General features: G+C 38.6%; 1 protein-coding gene across 8 annotated transcripts in view; it reads right to left on the reverse strand.

Moving 5' to 3' along the window:
- The window catches only part of LOC128688365 (zinc finger protein PLAGL1), an 85,073-nt gene that overhangs the window by 9,379 nt on the left and 50,449 nt on the right, over positions 1 to 25,245 (reverse strand). For 4 of the 8 annotated variants that reach the window (XM_070086680.1, XM_070086683.1, XM_070086682.1 and 1 more), the window contains 2 exons: positions 6,395 to 6,566; positions 4,100 to 4,178 (listed from right to left, as the gene is read on the reverse strand). In XM_070086680.1, the coding sequence (XP_069942781.1) occupies positions 4,100 to 4,178; positions 6,395 to 6,484 (169 nt within the window). In that variant the 5' untranslated portion in view covers positions 6,485 to 6,566. Of the gene's footprint in view, positions 1 to 4,099; positions 4,179 to 6,394; positions 6,567 to 14,883; positions 14,996 to 25,245 lie in introns of all 8 variants that reach the window. The other 4 variants (XM_070086678.1, XM_070086679.1, XM_070086677.1 and 1 more) reach the window with 2 other exon arrangements.

The raw sequence follows: 25,245 nt of genomic DNA on the forward strand, positions 1-25,245 counted from the left end.
AGACTTACCTATAAGGCTTATGCAATGGAGAATACTGAAGTGTTCTTTCCAAAAATCTCTTAGGGTCAAGTGAGTGTCTGAGGTCACATTAAAGCACCTTTCAAACATTGCTTTGGTGTAGTTTTTTTAAGTTTGAAATGACTTGCTGGTCCATGGGCCGGAGGAGAGGCGTGGTATTCGGGGGCAAGAACTTTACTGTGATGAACCTAAACTCCTTCAGAATTAGGTCATCCAAGCTTGGAGGATGAGCAGGTGCATTGTCCATTACTAGGAGGCACTTAAGATCCAATTTCTTTTCCAGGAGGTAATTCTTCACACTAGGGCCAAACACTTCATTGAACCACTCGACGAAAATGTCCCTTGTGACCCATGCCTTACTATTAGATCTCCAAAACACACACAATTTACTCTTCATAACATTGTTTTTCTTCAACACTCTGGGATTTTCAGAATGGTACACTAGTAACGGCTTCACTTTGAAATCCCCACTAGCATTAGCACAGAACATTAGCGTCAGCCTGTCTTACATAGGCTTGTGTCCTGGCAGTGCCTTTTCTTCCCGAGTAATGTAGGTCCTCTTTGGCATTTTCTTCCAAAAGAGGCCTGTTTCGTCACAATTGAACATTTGTTCAGGTTTCAGTCCTTCAGTCTCTATGTACTCCTTGAATTCCTGCTAGTAACCCCTTCTCCCATATAAATTACTAAATTCAAAAGAGAAACTTGCGTTTTTCTTTTTGGGCCACCCTGCCTTGGTGGGATACAGCCAGTGTGTTGAAAGAAAGAAAGATTTTTCAGCCGCTTTGTTGTCAGAACTGGCAGCCTCACCATGCCTTACCACACTGTGTATGCCAGTACGCTTCTTAAATCTCTCAAACCAGCCTTTGCTGGCCTTAAATTCACTCACATCACCACTAGTTGCAGGCAATTTCTTTACCAAATCGTCATGCAACTGCCTAGCCTTTTCACAAATAGCGACGTCATAAGACTATCTCCTGCTAATTGTTTCTCGTTTATCCACACCAATAATAACTTCTCAACATCTTCAAGTACTGGTGATCTCATTTTTGTCAGCATATTTACCCCTTTCCTATGATGGAAGATATGGTTGTACGGGATTTGTTATACATCCTGGCCAGTTTGCCCACATGTACGCCACTATCATACTGTTCAATGATGTTTTTCTTAAATTCAATCGTATTTGTCACCTTCTTTACCAAAGTCTTGGCACTAGAAGCTTTCTTTGGAGCCATGGTAGCTTATTTAGCACTTGCAAGCACTAAAATCAATGGAATATTATGAAATATTTTATTGGAGCAAATGAGGGGACCGTCGCTCACTGGTAAACAATGGCACACTGGCTGGGAAGGGAAGGCCCAGGCGGCTCAGAGCGTGAGTACGCGTCCCAGACGAAGGACTATTAGCGAGTTAACGGACCATTTGCGAGCCAATGTTTAGACGAAATAACAGGACTATTTCTGAAATATACGACTTTCAGGCCGGACGATTATTGAGGGACCACTGTACTGATAAATTGATCTATTGAAGTAAGAAGGAGCATGTATTGAGTATATGTACTTTTAGAATCAAGGTATCGCATTTGAGATGGAAGAAAATCTCAGCACTATTATACGTATAGAATGGCAAAGGAAACATATACAACATTCTGAGAATTTACATATAGTCTGATTAAACGATGCAGAATGTCAGTTACCAATGTGCATCACTGTTATTTATGGCGGAATATAAAAGTAAAAGATCTAAAACTATCAACGAACTCTGGAATTAACCCATTCAATACGGCAGGAATAAAATCCAAAATCACACCCTGTGCAGTATGTTTTGAAAAAATTGAACTTCAATATCACTGGGAAAGAAAATGCAGCAAGTTTTCTAAATGCAAACAGATAAATAATAACATTAACTAACTTTACATATGTGTTAGGAGTCATGAAACTTGAAGTTATAGGGCAGTACCCACTGCACTGTATGTGCTGTTCCTCTCTTAACACAGTACCATACACACAAACACAAAAAATAAAAACCAGGAAGACAGTAGACTAACGTTTCTATAAAGATTTTTATATAAAAACAGATGGGGTAATATTAGAGCTAAATATGATACTGTACTGTACTACTGTATGAGTCTTAAAATAACTGAAACAATAAAATCTAAACATGGTAGCACTTGAAGTAAACTACACAGTATGGAGATGGGACAGACAGAAAAAATGAAGTAGATTATTAAAGTACAAGCAATGCAAATTTAATTTCAAAAGACAAATAATATTGAAACTTTAGAGTAAAACTCTAAAACCAGGTCAAAACTTCCTTAAGTGTCAATACAAACAACCCACCATTTAACACATGGATAGGAAGAACACTTTGACAAGGTAAATGAGGAACTTCATAACATACCAAAGGTTAGGTAAGGTTTGTCAGGAAACAGATCAAGTGTTTCCTGACGTGGGTCTTAGTCAGATGATGACCTGTCGTTGGAGCTTTTGGTCACCTGACAGAGGCCTTCCACTGGCTTACCAGTCCACATACCAAAGGAGTTATTAGATACCATGTGCAAGTGAGAATAATTACAATCTGGGAATTTATGTGAAAAAAAAATCTTAAAAGCTTCAATTGCCTATGAGACCAGACTGTCAATCAAAGTTGGTCAACCTAACTGGATGACTTATGCCAGTATGGTCCAGTGGTTAGCACACTGGCCTGCATGTTTTAGACTCACTTGCCATGGGTTCAAGCCTCACTCATTCTGTGATTTGATTTCCTCAATACAATAATTTTTTATTTATCACTGCATTAAAGAAGTGATTCAAGTTAATGTACCATCCAGGGAGCTAATACTGTCCTCTCATATGGACATCAAATGGAAGCTTATTAAACATTTCACACACTGACAGGATTACTGGCTATTTCTTTTTCTCATGAATATGCAAGATGACATAAATCTTATAAACTTTGACTTATAGTCAATATACACATATAGTTTCATTACTTATTTCAGTAATATTTCCTATCTAATTGTGGAGGCCCAGTATGAGACCAGTACTGATATGGTTAAAGGATTACATGAATGATATGGAACAGAGTTGCAGTAAGGATTGAAGAATGGAGTCACCACAATGATCAGTGTTGAACCTCATAACATTCCTACCAAAAGGAATAAACTCCTTAGTTTTCAAAAGATAACAAAATGAAAAGAAAAATACAAATTAAAAAAAGATGGAAGGCTGCTGGGAGAACTGGACAGACTTGGGGAATGGTTAAAAAATTATTGCTGAAGTTGAACCTAATATAAGAATGACATTCAGGAACCTAGAAAAAGTTAAACAGTATTCAAAATATTTTTATCTCATGTGCGTGATATATTTGTGAGTATGCAGCAACATTGTGGAATCCTCACCTAGTCAAGACACAGTGAACCACAAGAAATTTCAAAGGGGCACATCCTGACTGGTGCTGAGTTGGGAAAATTAATTATGAAGAAAGCCTCCCGTTTCTGGAAGAACATGACCCGATATAATCACGACAAAAAATACCATGGGGAATGGATTGGGTGGACAATAATAGGCTTTATGCAAGAGAAGAATTTAGAAAAAGAGGGTGTGGATGGAAAGTCCATACGAGTCACAAGGATGCAAAAAGGGGGAAAGAACTGAATGACACAGTGAGAGTGAACTCCACACAGGACTTTGAAAGCAGATATAACCAAGCTATTCCTCATCAGTCAGTCTAAAGTTAAAAAGACCAGCATAAGAGCTGGAGCATACCTCCACAAACTCACACAGGTAGCTGTACAGGAGAAAGCCAATATATTATCAAAACTTCATTTTATGGCGAATATTAATGAAGTGAAAATAGATACTTTTTTTTTTTTTAACAAGTCGGCTGTCTCCCACCGAAACAGGGTGACCCAAAAAGAAAATACTTTCATCATCATTCAACACTTTCACCTCACTCACACATAATCACTGTTTTTGCAGAGGTGCTCAGAATACAACAGCTTAGAAGCATATATGTATAAAGATATACAATCATAAATATACCTATATATTATTATGATTATGTAGAAAATGAAAAGTTTTACCAGCAAGTATTCTTGTTCCCATCCTTTCAGCATAGTCCTTTGAAAACCATACTTTGAGTTCACATTGTGCTGGTATTTCCTGAAATAAATTACAAAAAAAAAAAATATAAATTAATATGTATAAAAATACTAACAAAATAATCAGTATTTGAAGTCTACAGGCAGACCTTTAAAGGTACTTACCAAAGTCAATGATAAGAGAGATCTTGAAAGTAAGCACAAATAAACTGAAGTTAAATCTATCTCAAAGAAAACTGTATACTGAATGTAACCTATTTAGGATGAGAATTTGGAAATGCATTTCCACTGACCTAGATACCCAATGAGCTTGGAGAGGCTCTAACAACAACTACTGTGATTTGAGCTCTTACCTACAGTCTGTTTTAAAAGTAATATGACTTGGCCTGTGCTGGAAAGCTAATTTTGTCAGCATGCCACTGTCCAAGTTCAATTAAAATTAAAAAATACCAATTAAAAATTGAGTCCAAAGTAAACAGTGTAGACATTCCTGGCACTAAAACATTTCCTCTGTTCATTAATCCATTCCCAGGCCTCTCCTATATAACACCTGCCTTCCATTTTGAATTTTTAATCACAGAACAAAAGATTTACTCTATTTCTCAGATAATAAAATATAACCAGGAATGATTGGCCATGGTTTATAATGTTCCAATAATTAAATCAAACCCATTAAAAACCCATGAGACAAACTAGGGGTGTAAGAGAGCCTTACCCATTCTCAAATTGCAAGCTACTTCCAGTCCTGAAAGCAATCAAAATCATCTCTTAATTCAGTAGTATGTGTTCCATATTATCAAATAATACCAAGAAACAGACGTCAAAACCATAAAGAGCATCCAAGAAAACACCTCAAAATCACTATTTTAAACCATACACATAGTCAGTGTTGTTTTTCCCATCATGTACTCTGTGCACACTCACTGCACAGACCCATTCTCTCATATCTAGGCCAAAATTTGCCACTCACAGCTTATCTGAGTGCTCTAAGCTCATGACACAGAACTACATCAAGGACATTGGCCTCAATGACGTAGTTCCATGTGATGGTCAGTGAAAGGGTCAACTGTGCTTCACAACCTGCTGGATGCTCAAGCCCCTAAAACTCAAGTCTATTTTACCCCTCCCTCCAACTATTCCTGGAATGACCCCTTACCCTCCTACTTTTCACTCCAGAGTTATACATCCTCTTCCTCTCCATCTTCTCTACATGCCCAGTCCACCTCAAAAACCCCTTCGTAGCCCTCTGAATCATGCCCTTGGTGACTATTATCATTATTAACAAGAAGCAATGAACCTGGGAATGGAATACAGTAATCAGGTTTGATCCAAAGAAAGGAAGGGTACCTCCAATTCCTTGGATGAAGAGCCCTTCATCTGCACCATGGTGCCTGCCTTGAAGAGTAACTCTTCATTAACGCTAAGAAAAAATAAATACAGTATTATAAATAGTAAGAGAAAATTCAAGAGAACGTATCATAAAAATGATACTTTCTCTTGAATTTTTCTCTTGATATAACAGAACAAAAGCCATTATCATAAACTTAAAAATATATACCAAACACGATGGATAAAAACATAAATGCAGTATAATGCAATCCTTTATTTTATCCCACTCAAGTGCAGGTCATAGTATGGGATGATAGTGTGGCAGACCCACTGACACAAGCTAGGCAGATTCTTTTTAAATCAAACATCTTCTCGGCAATATATTTGTCCAACCTGTCATTAATCTATCCAAGAAGTCAGTTTCAACATACTTACCTGACTCTTCATGTCACTACACTTGCTCTATAAGTATATGTGCATTCTCTCTCTCTCTCTACCCCATCCCCATGCAGATCTGTTTGTGAATTAATAAAGCCCACAGTGTGGGTGAAACATTGTCAATAAAGGAATGTATTATACTGCATTTGTGTCTTGACAATGTTTTACGTAATACACAATATGAAAATAGTACAGTAGAACCTCAGTACTCAAATGTAAGTCATTCCAGAAGGCTGTTTGAGTGTCGATCCATTCGAGTATCGAACAAATTCTTTACAGTTAATTTTTCTTTTTGGTTGGTTGGTTATCACTAATCTTCGTAGGCCCCATGGTAACTTATTTATATAAATAATATAAAAAACACCAAACAATGCTATGAAACACGAAATAGTTTACAGTTAAGTTCTGGCAGGTCATGTTTGTTTGGTTGAGTGTTGAGCTTTGTTTGAGTAGTTGTTTGCGTACCAAGGTTTCACTGTAATGAGATAGATAACAATGATTTACACTTACTTTAATAGTTGCAAAATATATTTCTCCTTTGTACTGGAATGCCACCAAATTCTGTTCAGTCTTTCTCGTTGCAGGTCGCACAAAAATCATCCAGTTGCTGCGCTCTTCTTGTTGTGTATCAAGAAGTAAGTAGTCCCCTTCCTCTTGTGTTATCTTGAAAACAATGCCAAACCTGTATAACAAAAAATTCATCTATGACCTAAGCTAGCTAATAATAAATCAATGAATATTATTATGTTGCTATGAATTCAAATTAAATAAAAAGCTGAGAGCAAAAAATTATTAATATCTGTTTTATAATATTCCTAAATGTAAATTAAGTCCAAAATGTAGCTTTTATAAAAAAAAAAGTCAAAATTCTATGCAAAAATATATTAACCTTCCTAAAATAATCTAAAGCTGAATAGCTAAACACACACAAAACAGTTATTTATCTTAAATTTGAAAATTATAAAAATAAAAATACAGTAATAAGAATAAATTGAAACCAAGAGTGGAAAAAATTGACTTCATAAGAGATGTCAAGTGTGTTCATAGTGAATGTGTTAGAGGAATGACAAGCAGCTGGCACACCGGAGAGCTATGAACTGTGCATAAAGTGAAATGATGAATAGAGATAAGTCTGTAATGAATCAGTTCAATAAGGTGAATAATTCAGATAGGGAGGTTTCCAGTTATACTGTCACTCTGTACAATAATTAAAAAATCTTTTACTCTTGTTAGGAAACCTGGCATACCTGTTGCTATTTGATAAAAACAAAATATAACTGAGATAAAAATGGCATGATAACATATATACTGCACTTATCACCACTTGTACTTCTATTAACCTTTATATACTAGGGATCAGTGAATAATAATAACACTGAATAATAAGAATGCATTCATATCAGTAATTTTTAATACCAAGTGTAAATCTCTTGGGAATAGACATGAAAGACTCCTTAGAGCCAGGAAACACTTCCACAGTATGTATTTATTTGTAATGATACACTCAAGTCAAGTGGACCAGTCAGCACGAGAGGTGATGGAGAGGCTTCCTCCATCCACTAAGCATGAACTACACACACTATCTAAAATACCATCTAATGTTAAGAAAGAATTAAGAATTATTATTATTAATGAAAGGAAGATGGATGTCTTAGCACTGAGTGATGCAAAGTTAAAAGTAGTGGAAGAGCTTGAATGGAAAGTATTGTTATTACTATTATTCTTTCTTTCTTTCAACACTCTGGCCGTATCCCACCAAGGCGGGGTGGCCCAAAAGGAAAAAACGAAAGTTTCTCCTTTTACATTTAGTAATATATACAGGAGAAGGGGTTACTAGCCCCTTGCTCCTGGCATTTTAGTTGCCTTTTACAACACACATGGCTTACGGAGGAAGAATTCTGTTCCACTTCCCCATGGAGATAAGAGGAAATAAACAAGAACATGAACTAGAAAGAAAACAGGAGAAAACCCAGAGGGGTGTATATATATATATATGCTTGTACATGTATGTTATTTTCATATAGTCGGACTTGAGTCCTGGAAATGGGAAGTACAATGCCTGCACTTTAAAGGAGGGGTTTGGGATATTGGCAGTTTGGAGGGATATGTTGTGTATCTTTATATGTGTATGCTTCTAAACTGCTGTATTCTGAGCACCTCTGCAAAAACAGTGATAATGTGTGAGTGTGGTGAAAGTGTTGAATGATGATGAAAGTATTTTCTTTTTGGGGATTTTCTTTCTTTTTTGGGTCACCCTGCCTCGGTGGGAGACGGCTGACTTGTTGGAAGAAAAAAAAAAAAAAAAAACATGTATGTGTTGTGTGACCTAAGTGTGAGTAGAAGTAGCAAGACATACCTGAAACCTTGCATGTTTATGAGACAGAAAAAAAGACACCAGCAATCCTACCATCATGTAAAACAATTACAGGCTTACATTTTACACTCACTTGGTAGGACGGTAGTACCTCCCTGGGTGGTTGCTGTCTACCAACCTACTACCTTAATCTTCTTCTTTCAACGTACCAGCCGTATCCCACTGAGGTGGGGTGGCCCAAAAGAAAAAACTGAAGTTTCTCCTTTTAAATTTAGTAATATATACAGGAGAAGGGGTTACTAGCCCCTTGCTCCCGGCATTTTAGTCGCCTCTTACGACACGCATGGCTTACAGAGGAAGAATTCTATTCCACTTCCCCATGGAGATAAGAGGAAATAAACAAGAACAAGAATTAGAAGGAAAATAGAAGAAAACCCAGAGGGGTGTGTATATATATGCTTGTACATGTATGTGTAGTGTGACCTAAGTGTAAGTAGAAGTAGCAAGACTTACCTGTAATCTTGCATATTTATGAGACAGACAAAAGACACCAGCAATCCTACCATCATGTAAAACAATTACAGGCTTTCGTTTTACACTCACTTGGCAGGACGGTAGTACCTCCCTGGGCGGTTGCTGTCTACCAACCTACTACCTTAATATTACTATTATTATTATTATTATTATTATTATTATTATTACTACTACTACTACTACTATTACTTTTATTACTATATTTATAAATCCTAAAACCATATGCATCCTGCAGAAGAGAAAAATAAAGTTAGGTGTACATAAGAGGAGAGCTAAAGGAGTAATTGTAATGCTGAATAAAGAATTGTGGAACGAAAAGAGGTGGCATAAATATTTAAATTCAACAATAAAGATTAGATAGGTTTTTGATTCTTATGACCAGAGTTTTTGGTAAGATGGGTAAGGAAGAAGGATGGGTAAGGATAGAAATATTGGAAAAGGGTGGGAGGGGGGAGTGAGGTAGGATATAAAAGGTAAGTGGCCCAACCACTTTGGTGCAATTTAAAAAGTTTATGTGAAATAATAGAATATTCTTGAAGGGGTATAATACTAACTGATCAGAGTCACATAGATATAACAGATACATAGGTACATGACTCTGAATTGGTAGTATATATACAAGTTGCAATTGCTTTTTTTTTGTGATTGCATAACGAATATTTAAACGACAAGACAAGGCGGTAATCTGGACAGTTCGTAAAGAATTACTTGACACGTTAGCTTCTTTCAAGGTGGTGTCCTGCCATAGTAAATGTAGCATATTTATAACAGTAGATGTAGAAGTAGAAGTGTTATACAAAATGTCTCCCTAATTGGGGGCAAAAATTTTCTGAGTAGACATAGAAGGGTTCTGGTGTTACCCAATCATCTTCATCTGCAGGGAGGTTGCTCAAGATCATTGGTCGATGGTAATCGTCTTTATGGATGAAGTGACGCACCCTCTGTGGGAGAGTCATTCTTTAGGTCCTGTGAGGAGGAGTCTTAATGATATAGTCAATGGTATTTTCAACTTGGAGAGGATGTTCTCTATTTGGTATGTAGAGTTCTTGCATTGCATAGAGTTGTCTCTTCTTCAGAGTATCAAGGCATACATTTAAGGCAGTAATATCCTGTTGTACGTGTAAATCTGCCATTTTGACTCTGTCTCTCCTCCTGGTACCCGTAATAAAGCGGAGAGCTCTATTCTGGACCCGTTGCAACTTCAACATGTTGGACTTTGTTGTTAACGACATTGGGACACATGGGTATTCGAGTATAGGTCTTATCATCATTTTATACAGATGTTTTTTGACATGTGAAGGGGCTTGATTAAATCTAAAGAGACTGCTAAGACCGGCTTTGGCTATGTTGATCTTTTTATTGACGTGAGATGTTGAGTGGAGCAGCCTGTCTATTTCATATCCCAAGATCTTGTTAGGATTTCTAATGGCTACAGGTGTACCTCTGATGGAGATACCCCCCTTATCTTCGATGGTTGATGCAAAACATCCTATCATGCTAACCAGGACTTTGTCAGGGTTAGTCGTAATTCTCCATTTCTTTTCCCAACTGAATGTTCGACGAAGTTCAATATTCATTTTTTCTATGACTCTTTCATATTTGTATTTTCCTGTTACAGGAGTTGACAAGACGACATGGATAACCTCATCTGCAAATTGTGTTATAATTGTATCATTAAACTCTGGTTGAGGAAGATCATTCACATAAATGTTGAATAGAATTGGACTAAGACAAGAACCTTGTGGGACACCAGCTGTTGGTATAAAAGGCTCTGTTGACTTGCCATGAAAGGTAGGAATGATTTTTCTTTGAGTTAAGAAGTTATATATAAATCTGAGAAATGTCCAGTTATGGTCAGGTAGGTCAATAAGTTTGTATATAAGACCATCATGCCATAAGCTATCAAAAGCTTTATGAACATCTCTGGTGGCAGTTAGGGCAAGATTGCCCTGATGTTTCAGACTCGCTACAGTATCAAAAACAATATTTATTGCATGATGGGTACCTCTATGTGTCCTAAAGCCAAACTGTTTTTCAGTAAAAAGGTGGTTAAACTCCATATAGTAGTTCATTCTGTTGGAAATGATCTTTTCAAGAACTTTCCCAGTGACTTCAAGTAAGGATACAGGTCTATAGTTTTCTGGTTGATGGATGTTTTTATTGGGTTTAGCAAGAAAGATCATCCTAGCAGTCTTAAAAACCACTGGGAAATGTCCGGAGGCCAAGATGGCATTAAAGATATTAACTAAAGACTGTTTACAATTTCTGGGTAGAAACTTTATTTGTTTCATTGTTATTCCAGAGAGACCAGGGGCTCTATTTCGCATTCTTCCAATAACTTGACTCATCTCAAGTAGTGTGATAGGTCTAGTAAGCAGGTGTGCCTCTTCAAGAGTTGATGTATCGATGGTAGGTAGTGGTTGTAGATCAGCTAAGTTCTCATCTCTCCATTCATTGACCAACTGATAGTGATTATTATTAAATTGACGACTGTTATTGTGGGAGAGAATTTTCTCCCTTACATCACCCATCAAATTAGCCTGGTCCTGTGGATCATCAAGTTTAATCTCAACCTCTTCATCATCATCATCAGTGAAGGTATGAATTAGGTAGGTAGGAGCCTTGTGTTTTGCACCTAAAAGTTGCCGAATCTTACTCCAAAATTTTGCAGGCTCTCGTTTATACTGATTAGCTTTTAGAACTAGCAATTTCCATAAGTCACGTTTATGATGACTAATCATGTTAATTAATTCTTGCCTCAATCTATACAATGTAGCTACTGGTGGTTGCCGCGTTTGAAGATGCCTTCGACATTCTGTTTGATAATTTCTCATACTGTCTCTAATTTCTCTCGTAGGTTTATATTGCTGGTAGATCTTTGTGGAAGCTAATTGGTAAGTTGCATTAGTAGCATGAATTATTCGATTATGAAGGGACCTGATCGCGTCTTCAATTGCAGTGGAAGGTAGATTTTCCAATGACACAATTTCATCTTCACCCAGAAATGCCCTGAAGGGGTCAAATCTTAGGGTGTTGAGGTTGGGTTTAGGAGATACAGGTATTCTAAATGGAGAAGTTTGTAGTTGTATTATAACAGGGATATGGTCAGATCCTACATTTCCACCAGGAGAGATACGACAATGAAAGAGGTCACAGTCTCTGTTTGTCAGGACTATATCTGGTGTCCCTGGATGAGGACCAATATACGATTTAAAGAATGGGCCTTGAAATGACAAGTTTCTGGCTGTCATGATATTAAATAGCTGTTTTCCTTTCAAGTCACCCAGTGGATTACCAGCTCCACAGTTAAAGAGGGCAGGGTGATGAGCATTAAAATCTCCCGCTAGAATTGTTGGAATATTTCTGCTTAATATCCTATGTAGAGGAATTGACTCTATATATGGTTGTCTCAGGGGGAAAATATCCAGTTCCTATCAATAGTTGGCCATGAGACGTCTTCAGTTCGATTGCAAGAATGTTATCTTCATCAACATGAATATTTCTAAATGCATAGCCTAATTTAACTAATTTAATGTGTTGATCAACTCCCGCAGCTGTCTCATTCAAGAGTATAACATCAGGATTGTAATTATGTAGTTCAACTTCAAGAAGGTAATGGTTGTTAAAGAAATGTTGAACATTAAGTTGGAAAATTGTAATCCCCATTATTTCTTGCACTTCGCACGTGTACTGCAGTCTGAACCTCTGCAAGTAAATTTATGTTTGGTATCCACACTATTCCTGCTGGACTCGTCAAGGGGAGGAGGGAAATTCTGAGTAGTTGCTTGTGTACTAAAAGTGTCACTATCCTCACTAGAGTTGGTAATATTAACAGAATCATTAGAGTCATCATCAGAAAACTGAGGTGTAATATTCCCAGTTTCAGGAAGCAGAGGCTCATGAGAGTTAATAAGAGACTGTGGAGGCTCCAAGGGAAAATTTGGTAGGCCAGGTCTAGAGTTGAGAAATGACCGAGTAACTGGGTGGGTGGGTTTGAGTGGTTGAATGGGTGAACAAGTGATTCTAAATGCCAATGAATTTTGAGGAAATTTTGAGCCAAACAAGAGAATAATTGTTTAAAATTGAAGTACCAGAGGTAAATAATACTGACTGTATTAGCAGATAATACACTTCTAGATATACGTATTTTTATAGGTGTGACTCTTTCTTTAGTTCCTGGTGTTTCTCAACTCTCAACCAACTAGCATTATCATATAGGTTTTTGAACCTCTATATTGGAGTTCAGTGAAAATGAACACTCTATAGACACAGTGGAATTGTTTTTGTTCAGTTCAATCTATTTCGTTATTATTCTTGGGATTAAGTATTTTTTTCTGACATCCCTGTGGCATATTTGACCATGACCCCATGCTCTTGTTACATCCCTTGTCTATCCTGTTTATGACCTTGAATATTTTGAATATCGTGATCATATCCCCTTGTGTTTTTTCCTCCCAAGTGACATGAAACCTAGTTCTTGCATTCTGCCTTCACAGCTCTTTCCACCTCGACTCAGGTTCCAGTTTTAATACACTCCTTTACACTTTTTTGAGTTTCACTTAGCATTTTATTAGATGAAAATTCCAATATGGCTCTGCATACATTAAAAAAGGTCACAAATGAGGTAAAGTGTTTTCATTTAGTCTTTCTTTAAGTTTCAGAATGCTACTTTTGCAGTGCATGTTTTTAGTTTAAAACAGCGACTTTGCAGGGTATTTTCGTATGGTATTTATGGTTGTATTCGTGTTTTCTTGGTCTCACTCGATAGAATGGAAGATGTTTTACAGAAATAGAGATGATTTTGATTAATATCACGATGAAAAATACCTTGAAATTGAGCTCAAAATAGCAAAAATGTTCGATTTTTGCCGATGTTCAAAAGTAAACAAATGACATTACCATCCAATATGTGTCCAACTGGGCAGTCTAATACATAGTCACGAAAGAGTTGACATTATTTATACAATTATTACAATAATGCAGCAGTCTGCATTGTTTAATCCAGACCCTGTTTTGAAATTGGCCAAACTGCCAATTTCTGGAGTTCTAGTGAAATAGCTATGAGTTTGGTCAACTGGAACAATGGAATTGGCCTAAAATAGGGCTCAAAGTGGGCAAAATCGCCAATGTGTAAATATCTCTGAGACCGCTAACTTTGCGAGAGCGTAATTCCCTAAGTTTTCCACCAAATTTCATACTTTTGGTGTAATTACCAACGGAAAAGATTCTCTATCATTTCCTAAGAAAAAAATGTTTTTTTTTTTTTAATTCTTTGACACTGAGAGCAAGGGTCTCGACAGTGAAAGGGTTAAAAATGTATGAATAGATTATGGAAGACCCAAATAGTTGCTATGAAGTAAAAAATATTGACAGGCAGCATATCTGAAGAAATGAAAAATTGTGCATACTAGTACATTGGACATATAGTTGTCAGTTGCATGCTTGTATGTTGGACACAGTTGAAAGGTTAAGAAAGGATAAGGGACAATAGGTTGATGATGACTAGGGATGGAATACCAAAGTTTTTGACAATACCAGTGCAAAATACTAAGTTTTAGACCAATACCATCAAAATTAGATAACCAACAATCCTGGCACCAGTACCTATACCAATACCATCAAAATTAGTCTGTGCCCACTGATACTAATATTTTGGCACACCCCTAATAAGGACTGCATAAATAAGATGAATGAAAAGTAAGTGTAGAGGATTTGTGAGGAAGGGGTGGAAAACATGCAAGGTAAAGTTTCAAGTGTCCAGCAAGCCTCTATGAGCATGTTTGATCAAAATGCATGAAAACAAGCACTTTTTTTTTTTAGATCTGATGTGCTGTTGGCTTGTGAACATGGCAATATCCACAAAGAAATTCAGGGGATATTGATAAGCCAGAATTAAGTTTTCTGAAATTTGGGCAGGGCTATTAGGTTAGTGTGTCAATGAATTACGATGTAATCTACACTTCTGTAAAGACCGCTATGAAGTGAGCGATGGTGAATTTGGTTTCCTTCTTCAGGTCACCCTGTCTTGGCAAAAGACAGACAATGTGCACAAAAAATTGAAAGTAACAACACACCTCTATTCCACCACACAGAGCTGGGATTGAAAGTTAGAAAACAGGAAAAACACACTTAACGAAAAAAATGAACTCACCTCTCTGTGATTTCTTCTTCAATAGCTGTCTGTTGGGTGCCAGCAAGTACCCTCTCAGCTTGCAGAGGACCAAACTGCAATCTTTTATGCAGCACCTCCCTTGCATACACACCTGGTAAAATATTTGTACATAAACTCACTGCATCATATTCCATAAAATTAAGCAACAGTTAGAGAAAAAATCACATCCCTTAACCCTCTCAGGGTCGAGATCTCTGATCTTAAGCTTGCTCTCAGTGTCAAAGAATTTAAAAAAAATATATTTTTTCCTACGAAATAATCTTTTTCTGAAGGTAATGAAACCAAAAGTACGAAATTTGATGAAAAATTTATAGAATTACACTCTCACAAACTTTGTGGCCTCAGCAATATTTACACATCAACGATTCTGCCTACCTTGAGCCCCATTTTTGGCCAATTCCATTGTTCCAGTCAACCAAACTCATTCTTATTTCACTAGTATTCCTTCTATTCTACTGAGTACAAGAACCCACCCATTTACCTATTTCAACTATCCAATAAAATTATCAGAAATTGGTAATTTGGCCAAGTTCATACAAAATTAAAAAATTGCCAATTTAAAAATAGGATCCAGAATCAACAATGTAGACATTCCTAGCACTAAAAAAACATTTCCTATGTTCATTAGTTATGTCCCCATAGTTATGTCCATTTTGAATTTTTATTCACACAAAAAAATTATTTATTGTTATGCAGACTACTGCATTATTGTAATAATTTTATAAATAATGTCAATGCATTCCTAAATGCTTATTAGACTGGCCAATTGGATGCATATTGGATGAGTGATGTCATTTGTGTACTCTGGAATATTGGCAAAAATTTAATATTTCCATTACTTTGAGCTCAATTTCAGCTACTTTCAGTCCTGAAACCAATCAAAATCATCTCTATTCCTGTAATACATCTTCCATTCTATCAAACAAGACCAATAAACCATGAATACAACCATAAAAAACATGAAAATACACCGCAAAGTCACTGTTTTAACCCTTGCAGGGTTTCCGACGTACTAGTACAGCTTACGTGCCAGGGTTACTGACGTACTAGTATGCATAAATTCTAGTGCCTTCAAATCTCATGGGAAAAGGCTGGCAGGCCTAGATGTGAGAGAATGAGTGTGTGGTCAGTGTGCGCGGTAGAAAAAATCTGGGACCCAGTGGCGCATTGTGGGAATGCCATTTTAGTAGACCTTGTTCACCATGCCTCGCGGTAAGAAACTCCTCCCTCCTCGGAGAATTGGGACACTTTTGTTCCCCAGTGACAGTTCTAATACAGATGGAAGTGCCAGTGAAGATGAGTTTCAAGGTTTTGATGAAGTTGTGACCGAAACTAATGACCATAATACCGGTAATAGTGAGGAAAACCCAGACGACCCTCAGCCTTCCACCTCTGCTGCTGGGTCATCTTGTTCACGTTCAGTTGTACCAGAAGCAAAGAGGAAACTCCTATTTTCCCATATCCCAGACTCAGATGTGAGCATTGGTGATGATAGTGATAGTGAATATGAACTAAGCTCTTGAAAACACTTCCAGTAGAGACAGTGAAGTGGAATATTCTCCAGTGAAGTGTCAGTATATACAATGATATATGCACTCTGGTAGTGTGCCATATGCTGTTCCAAGGGGAAGGAGTACATCTTGGAGTACATCCCATGGCTTTACAACAGGAACAGACAGTGAAAATGAAGATGACTGTGTTGCAATTGGGATGGAAAATGTGCATGGGGGTGGTAGTGGTGGTGCCGGCCGTGAGGGACCATCAGTGGGCCATGCTGCCACCCACGCCGCTGCCTCAGCTGATCGACAATAAAGGCCACCATCCCCCACCCACCCACCACACCAGCCTCCACAACCACAACCACAAACTCCACAACCACAACCACCTGTCAATGTCCAGTACCCACCAGCAGACCGCACCTGGGATTGGCAGGAAGCTGTCAATTTTGTACCAAATCTCCACCAGTTCGATGAAAGCCAAAGTGGAATACGGCCATCTTGTACACTGGGGAACAATGCCAGTGAACTGGAATGTTTTGAGTTATTCTTTGAAGAGCCCCTGATGGAAATTATTGTCAGGGAAAGCAACAGATACTTCGATTACACCATGGCAAACACAATACTTTCACCAAAATCACGTCTAAACCAGTGGAAGGAGAAAACTGTGGCTGAGATGTATCTTTTCTTTGCCACAATAATGCTTATGCCACATGTGTATAAGCACACTGTGAAATCATACTGGTCAACAGACCGCCTGATTGCAACCCCAGGTTTCAGTGATATAATGCGAGTGAATCGATCTGTGCTACTATTACACATGCTTCGCCTCTCAGACAAAACCAGACCTGACAGAAATGACAGGTTATATAAGATTAGGAATGTGTTTATGTATCTGAAAGAGAAATTCAATATGTATTTTTATCACTTCAGGAAGCTTGTTATTGACGAGTCTTTGATTCTGTTCAAAGGAAGACTCTCTTTCAAGCAGTACATACCAAGCAAGAGGAAACGCTTTGGTATAAAGTTGTTTGTGCTTTGTGATTACTACAGTGGTCTTGTATTGGATATTATTTTGTACACTGGAAGTTATGAAGATTGAGACACTTATGCAACATATGGGAATCTTTATTCAGGAAACGTTTCACCACACAGTGGCTTCATCAGTCCGATACAGAGTAGAAAGGCGTAAGGAGAGGAGGAGTTTGAGGTAATCAGTCCCTCAGCCTGGAGTCGATGTGTTCAGTCCATCAATCTTGTAGAATGTACAGCATAGGGCCATAGACGTGGCTTATATACTGTAGTGAGGTGAGGCGAAGCAGGAGGAGGTGAGGTCATAGTGGTACCATCCACTAGTCGAAGTAGGTCTTCGTCCAAAGGTCGGACAAGTGTTGAAGAATTCTTTGTAACAAGATCCCATGATGCTGCAGTGTCTGACAGTTGTGATGAATGGTTTGAAAAACTGACAAGTTGAAGATTGAGACACTTATGCAACATATGGGAATCTTTATTCAGGAAACGTTTCGCCACACAGTGGCTTCATCAGTCCGATACAAAGCAGAAAGGCGTAAGGAGAGGAGGAGTTTGAGGTAATCAGTCCCTCAGCCTGGAGTCGATGTGTTCAGTCCATCAATCTTGTAGAATGTACAGCATAGGGCCGTAGATGTGGCTTATATACTGTAGTGAGGTGAGGCGAAGCAGGAGGAGGTGGTCATAATGGTACCATCCACTAGTCGAAGTAGGTCTTCGTCCAAAGGTCAGACAAGTGTCGAGAAGTGTCCTTCTGAGTCGCTTGCCAGAAGTCCTGCCCAGTTGCCGAGTTTTGTCGACGCCTCACTCGAGGGCACCAGCATGTCGTGCCCCAGGCCGAGTGAAAACCTGCAGTGACTCCTACGATGTCTGCTTCACCGTTCTAGAGGAGACCGTAACCTGTTACGTCACAGCTCAGCTGCAGCGATGTCTCCTGTGTTGCAGTATCTGTCCAGACGCAGGAAGGCGTGCAGTGATGCCCTTCGACGCTCACTGCCTTTGACCACGATGTTTAGCACACCCCACATGTTTTTTTCTTCCCTCCCTGTAGGAAGTTTTTTTTTTTCCATGTCCATATGTATATACAGTGGACCCCCAGTTAACGATATTTTTTCACTCCAGAAGTATGTTCAGGTGCCAGTACTGACCGAATTTGTTCCCATAAGGAATATTGTGAAGTAGATTAGTCCATTTCAGACCCCCAAACATACACGTACAAACACACTTACATAAATACACTTACATAATTGGTCGCATTCGGAGGTGATCGTTATGCGGGGGTCCACTGTATATGTTTTTCATTTTGTGTTCTATGCCCTGTTCCTACGAGAGAGAGACAGTTTTTTTTACCACCAGTATTGTCGCATCGGGACGCGAGGTAGGTGGCCGAGCGTATGTAGACAGCTGTACTGTCTGCACAGACAGCCTATGCTGTCTGCCAGCTTAGTTCATATTTTGCAGCACTAAGGTGCTGCCCTCTGGGCCTGCTCCAGGTCTGTTGGATGCTGAGCCCACACTCTCTCATTCTCTCACAGCGACCTAGCAGCAAGACAGAAGGCCTACTAGTTCTCCCTCTCGTGGGATGGCCCTCCTGGGCCATGGGCACAACACACAAGCCTGTGTACCCACCACGACTTTGCAAATAAAGTAAGAAGCCTCCGAAGATGTTTATAATTCACGCACCCGCTTTCATCGTACGAAATAAATCTCGTTATACACCTGCAATAGAAAACCACCCACTAAATTATCAACAACTACATTCTCGTCTGAAGCATGGTGATCACTTCCTAGTAAAACTGCCTGCTACTGCTTTCAAGAAAAAGGCTCAGAAGAGGTGTTACATCTGTGCACATACAAAAAAATGCCCACAACGCAGAGACACTCATTTTATGTGTGAGGAGTGTAAAACACCACTGTGCATGACACCATGTTTCAAAGAGTTGCACAGGCTGCAGAGCTTCTAGAAACATTCCCTGTGACTGTATATGTGTATGTAAAATATAGAAAAATAGTAATAAACAACATTTTATATCGTTTGTGTGTGTAAACAATAATTATGAACAATATAGTGACAACAGGGTTTGTGCAGTTATTGTGTAGTAAATAAAGAGAAAAAACTTACAAAATAGTGCTCATATTGGTCTCACAGGCCATAAAAGTTACTTGAAAAAAAAAAATAAAAAATAATAGAAAATAACACTAAAAAAAATAAATAAACTAAAACCGGGTGACCGGCAGTCGGCGATGTTACCGTATGCCGTTCATTTTCTGTCAACTTCATGCCTCCATATCTCGGTAAGTATTGATGGTAAAAAATTTTTGTTTAACCTATAGGAAAATTTTTTTTTTCTTTTTTGAAAAATTTTCGACCCTGAGAACAAGTCTGGGAGAGGGCCTGTCGACCCTGAAAAGGTTAAAAAAAAAAAAAAAAAAATTTCCCCATTATGCACTGCTTGCTGCAGGATTTTTTTTTTTATATGGTGCACACTTACTGCACATACCCATTCTCTCATCTCTAGGCCCAAAATGACTGCTCACAGCTTATCTGAGTGTGCTGAGCTCATGGTATAGAACTACAGGACCAACCCTGGTTTCAAAGCCTTAGTGCTACAGGACTGACATTGAAAGGGTTAAAGAGTATCTCCCTATAACAGGGATACCTAAGAAAACACTGCCAAAACAGTAGTTACGGAGAATTAATTAGGCTTTCCTATTTTCTATGTGCAGGTACAGTGGACCCTCAGTTAACGATATTAATCTGTTTCAGAGAGCTTGTCCTTAACCGATTTTATCGTTATCCGAATTAATTTTCCCCATAAGAAATAATGGAAATCCAATTAATCTGTTTCAGACATCCAAAAGTAATAAACAAAATAACTTTTTAAAATGAAATATACATTTCCCTACATAGAAAACAATGATACATGAAGAATAAAACGATAATAACATCACACTTACCTTTACTGAAGACATGGTGAAGTATGGAAGATGTGAGGAGGGGACAGGATGGAGGAGTTTGGAAGGGGAATCCCACTCCATAAAGACTTCAGGTACCAAGTCCTTATCCTGGGCTACTTCCCTCCTTTGTTTTTTAATGCCACTAGGACCAGCTTGAGAACCACTGGACCCCCGTCGCTCAAAAAAGTTTTCCAGAGAGGTCTGTTTCTGGCGCATGTTAGGAACTGTGTTGGGAGACACAAGATAGCTCTACGCTTATTTATAAGAACATAAGAACGAAGGAACACTGCAGAAGGCCTACTGGCCCATGCGAGGCAGGTCCAAGTCTCCTTCCGGCTTAAGCCAATGCACCCAACCTAGTCAGGTCAGGTCACATTGACTTAAGGGAGGAACACGGCAACCGTCCTGGTAGCACAAGCTAATCAGGTCCAACTCACACCCACCCACACCCACTCATGTATTTATCCAACCTATTTTTAAAGCTACACAACGTTCTGGCCTCTATAACTGTACTTGGGAGTTTGTTCCACTCATCCACAACTCTATTACCAAACCAGTACTTTCCTATATCCTTCCTGAATCTGAATTTTTCTAACTTAAAACCATTGCTGCGAGTCCTGTCTAGGCTAGATATTTTCAGCACACTATTTACATCCCCTTTATTTATTCCTGTCTTCCATTTATACACCTCAATCATATCCCCCCTAATTCTACGTCTTTCTAGAGAGTGAAGATTCAAGGCCCTTAGTCTATCCTCATAGGGAAGGTTTCTGATACATGGGATCAACTTTGTCATCCTCCTTTGTACATTTTCCAGAGCATTTATATCCATTCTGTAATACGGTGACCAAAACTGTGCAGCATAATCTAAATGAGGCCTAACCAAGGATGTATAGAGTTGAAGAACAACCTGAGGACTCCTATTATTTATGCTTCTTGATATAAAGCCAAGGATTCTATTAGCTTTATTGCAAACACTTATGCACTGTTGTCTTGGTTTCAGATTACTGCTAACCAGTACTCCTAAATCTTTTTCGCAATCCGTAATATTAAGATCTACATTATTTAGTTTATATGTGGCATGGTTATTGTCCTGTCCAACATTTAGAACTTTGCATTTGTCTATATTAAACTGCATCTGCCACTTCTCCGACCACTGCATCAGTCTACTCAAATCTTCCTGGAGTGCTCTAATGTCCTCGTCAGAATGAATTCGACGGCCTATTTTGGTGTCATCGGCAAACTTGCTGATGTCGCTCTTTATGCCCTCATCTATGTCATTTATGTAGATTGTGAACAGCAGGGGGCCCAACACTGACCCCTGTGGAACACCGCTCGTGACGCTTCCCCACTCTGATTTCTCCCCATTTATGCAAACTCTCTGCTGCCTATTTGTCAACCATGCCTCTATCCAGGAAAAAATTTCTCCTCCTATTCCATGTGCCTTAATTTTCCTCAATAGTCTCTGATGTGGGACCCTGTCAAAAGCCTTACTGAAGTCCATGTACACAATATCATATTCATTACCATGATCTACCTCCTCAAATACCTTAGTGAAAAAAGTTAACAAATTCGTAAGGCAGGAATGCCCCTTTGTAAAACCATGCTGAGATTCATTGATTAATTTATGCTTTTCAAGGTGGCTACGAACTGCCTCGGCAATTATTGATTCCATAAATTTTCCCACTATGGAGGTTAGGCTTATTGGTCTATAGTTTGAAGCTAAGGACCTGTCACCTGCTTTGAAAATAGGTATCACATTTGCCATTTTCCACTAATATGGCACCATGCCAGTTTGTAGTGATATGTTGAAAAGATTAGCCAAAGGTTTGCTAAGCTCCTCTTTACATTCCTTTAGAACCCTTGCATACAGTTCATCAGGGCCTGGGGATTTGTTAGGTTTTAATTTATCTATTTGCCTAAGGACCATGTCACTTGTGACCCTAATCGTGCACAGTTTATTATCATCCTGTTCCACATAATTTATCATTTCTGGAATATCGCTGGTATCCTCCTGTGTAAAAACTGAGAGGAAGTATGTGTTAAAACTTCTACACATTTCCTTATCACTGTCAGTGAGCTGACCCGAGGAACTTTTGAGTGGGCCTATCTTGTCCCTGATCTTACTTCTGTATACCTGAAAGAATCCTTTTGGGTTAGTCTTCGAATCTCTTGCAACTTTAACCTCATAATCTCTTTTTGCTTTTCTAATTCCTTTTTTTATTTCTCTCTTTAACTGAATATATCGATTTCTTAATTGCCCCTCTCCTCTTTTGATTTGCCTATATATGCCTCTCTTTTGACCAATTAGATATTTTAATCTATTGTTCATCCATTTAGGATCATTTTTGTTTGATCTGATTTCCCTATTTGGAACATAATTTGACTGAGCAGCTAGAACTATGCCCTGGAAAGCGTCATATCGGCATCCATCACCACCTACCTGACCCTTAGTCAGGTCATTCCAGTTCAGCCCACCTAAGTATTTTTTCAGTCCTATGAAATCAGCCAAGCAGAAGTCAGGGACAGAGACTTGATTGCCATTATTAGGGGAATTCCATGATATATTAAAACTGAGTGATTTGTGATCACTTTCCCCAAGCTCATCATTAACCTCAAGATTATTAATTAGTGTTTCCCTACTGGCAAGAACCAAGTCAAGGAGGTTATTTCCCCTAGTTGGCTCTGTCACAAACTGTTTTAAAAAACAATCCTGGATCGTATCAAGAAAGTCACCTGACTCTAAATTTCCTGTCAAATTGCTCCAGTCAATCTGTCTATAGTTGAAATCTCCCATTAGCACATTTTCGTTTGTAGATGCCTTACGAATTTCGTCCCATAGAAGTTCTCGGCCCTCGAGAAGCTGTAACCAAACAGATTCAGTGGCTGATGCTTCTAATTTTATATCTTGTCTAACACAACAATTTAAATTGTCTCTGACATACATCGCTACTCCACCACCTTTCCTGTTGACCCTGTCAGTGTGGAATAATTTATAGCCTTGTATGTGACATTCAGAGGGCATCTCTCTATCCTTCAGATTGAGCCAGGTCTCTGTTATAGCAATAATATCTATGTTTCCTGCACTTGCAATTAATCTTAACTCATCTATCTTATTTCTTACACTCCTGCTATTAGTATAGTAAACCTTAAGGGAGCTAGTCCCTTGCTGCCCTCTGCTGTCCCCCTTTGTTTGCTGACCTGATCTATTGTTTTTATTTATAACTTCATGCTGAATGCCTTTTATACATTTACTGTTTCGAACCCTAGTGTTGCAACCTGCTTGTTTCCCACACACACCCATACCTCTATCTTCTATCAGTTTAAAATCATAGGCATTTCACCAATGGCCTTCTCAATCGAGTCTGCAAGTGCTACCACCCCAGCCCCAGAGAGATGTACCCCATCCCTTGCATACATATCATGTTTGCCATAAAAGTTGTTCCAGTTGTCAATGAATGGGATTGCAAGTTCCTTGCAGTATCTGTCTAGCCAGCAATTTACACCAATTGCCCTAGACAAGCATTCATTTCCTACTCCCCTTCTAGGCAAGATGCTACATATGATTGGGATCCCTCCCTTAGACTTAATTAAATCTATAGCTGACCTGTACTTATCTAGCAGCTCTTCTCTCCTACCCTTCCCAATATCATTTCCACCAGCACTGAGACAGATAATGGGCTTGTTCCCATTACCTGACATGATATTATCCAGCCTGTTGACTATGTCCCCAACACCAGCTCCAGGAAAGCACACTCTATCTCTCATCTTCTTATTCCTATTACAAAAAGCACGGTCAATATATCTTACCTGAGAGTCACCAACCACAAGAATGCGCTTACCTCCATTAGCACAATTCATCTAACATGACATAACAAACAATATTAATAACATACAAACACGACATGTACTTTAGAATGAATAAAATACGTCATTAAGTATGTCACGAATGTTGCTGTGTTGTTGTTGTTGGGTGTATAAGGGCCACTGAAAGCATAAGCCATACATAGTAGTGAAGGAAGGCAGCAGCAGAGGCAGTAGCGATGGCGGTGTTGTCAGTTGCCCTACATAACTCAAACAACATTGGAAGTTAGGTTTGTGCTGTCCTTTTTCTATCAATTAATCGGTTAACTTACTTGCTACAGTTAATGCTACACTTTATTGCTGGCTGCCGCTATAGCCTTTATAGACCCCTGCTGTTTTAGTATCGTACATATTTCAGAATCACTGATAAAGGCACATTCTCCCCTCTCTCTCAGCCCTTTACCAAAAGGTTGGCTGGTGCTAGAAGTTTTCTTTGGGCCCATGGTGGCTTATTTAGCAGTTACAAGCACTAAAAACAATGGAATAATAAAAATGTATCGCATGTACGCGTGGAATCATCCTCAGTGGCTTGTAAACAATGGCACACTAGCCACACTGGAGTGGCTGGGTGGCTCAGGCCGCGCGGACACTTTCTGGACAAATGTCCTTAACTGAGTTTTTTTATCATTAGCCGAGCCAATATTCTGATGCAAAAACGTATCGGTATCTGATTTTATCGCTATCCGATGGATAGCGATGGAAAAGTAATTAAGCTTTCCCTTGACCTAAGTGATACATACACTGGGATCATCATCCCATCCACCTCAAACAATTTACAGATTTTTTTTTTTTCAACAAGTCGGTCGTGACCCAAAAAAGAAAGAAAATCCCCAAAAAGAAAATTATCACTGCTTTTGCAGAGGTGCTCAGAATACAACAGCTTAGAAGCATATACGTATAAAGATACACAACATATCCCACCAAACTTTACAGATAACAAACATAATATAATTACGACATTACCAGACATCAATTCTGTAATAAACTGTACTTC

This window comes from Cherax quadricarinatus, chromosome 19 (assembly GCF_038502225.1).
Source record: "Cherax quadricarinatus isolate ZL_2023a chromosome 19, ASM3850222v1, whole genome shotgun sequence".
Lineage (NCBI taxonomy): Eukaryota > Metazoa > Arthropoda > Malacostraca > Decapoda > Parastacidae > Cherax > Cherax quadricarinatus.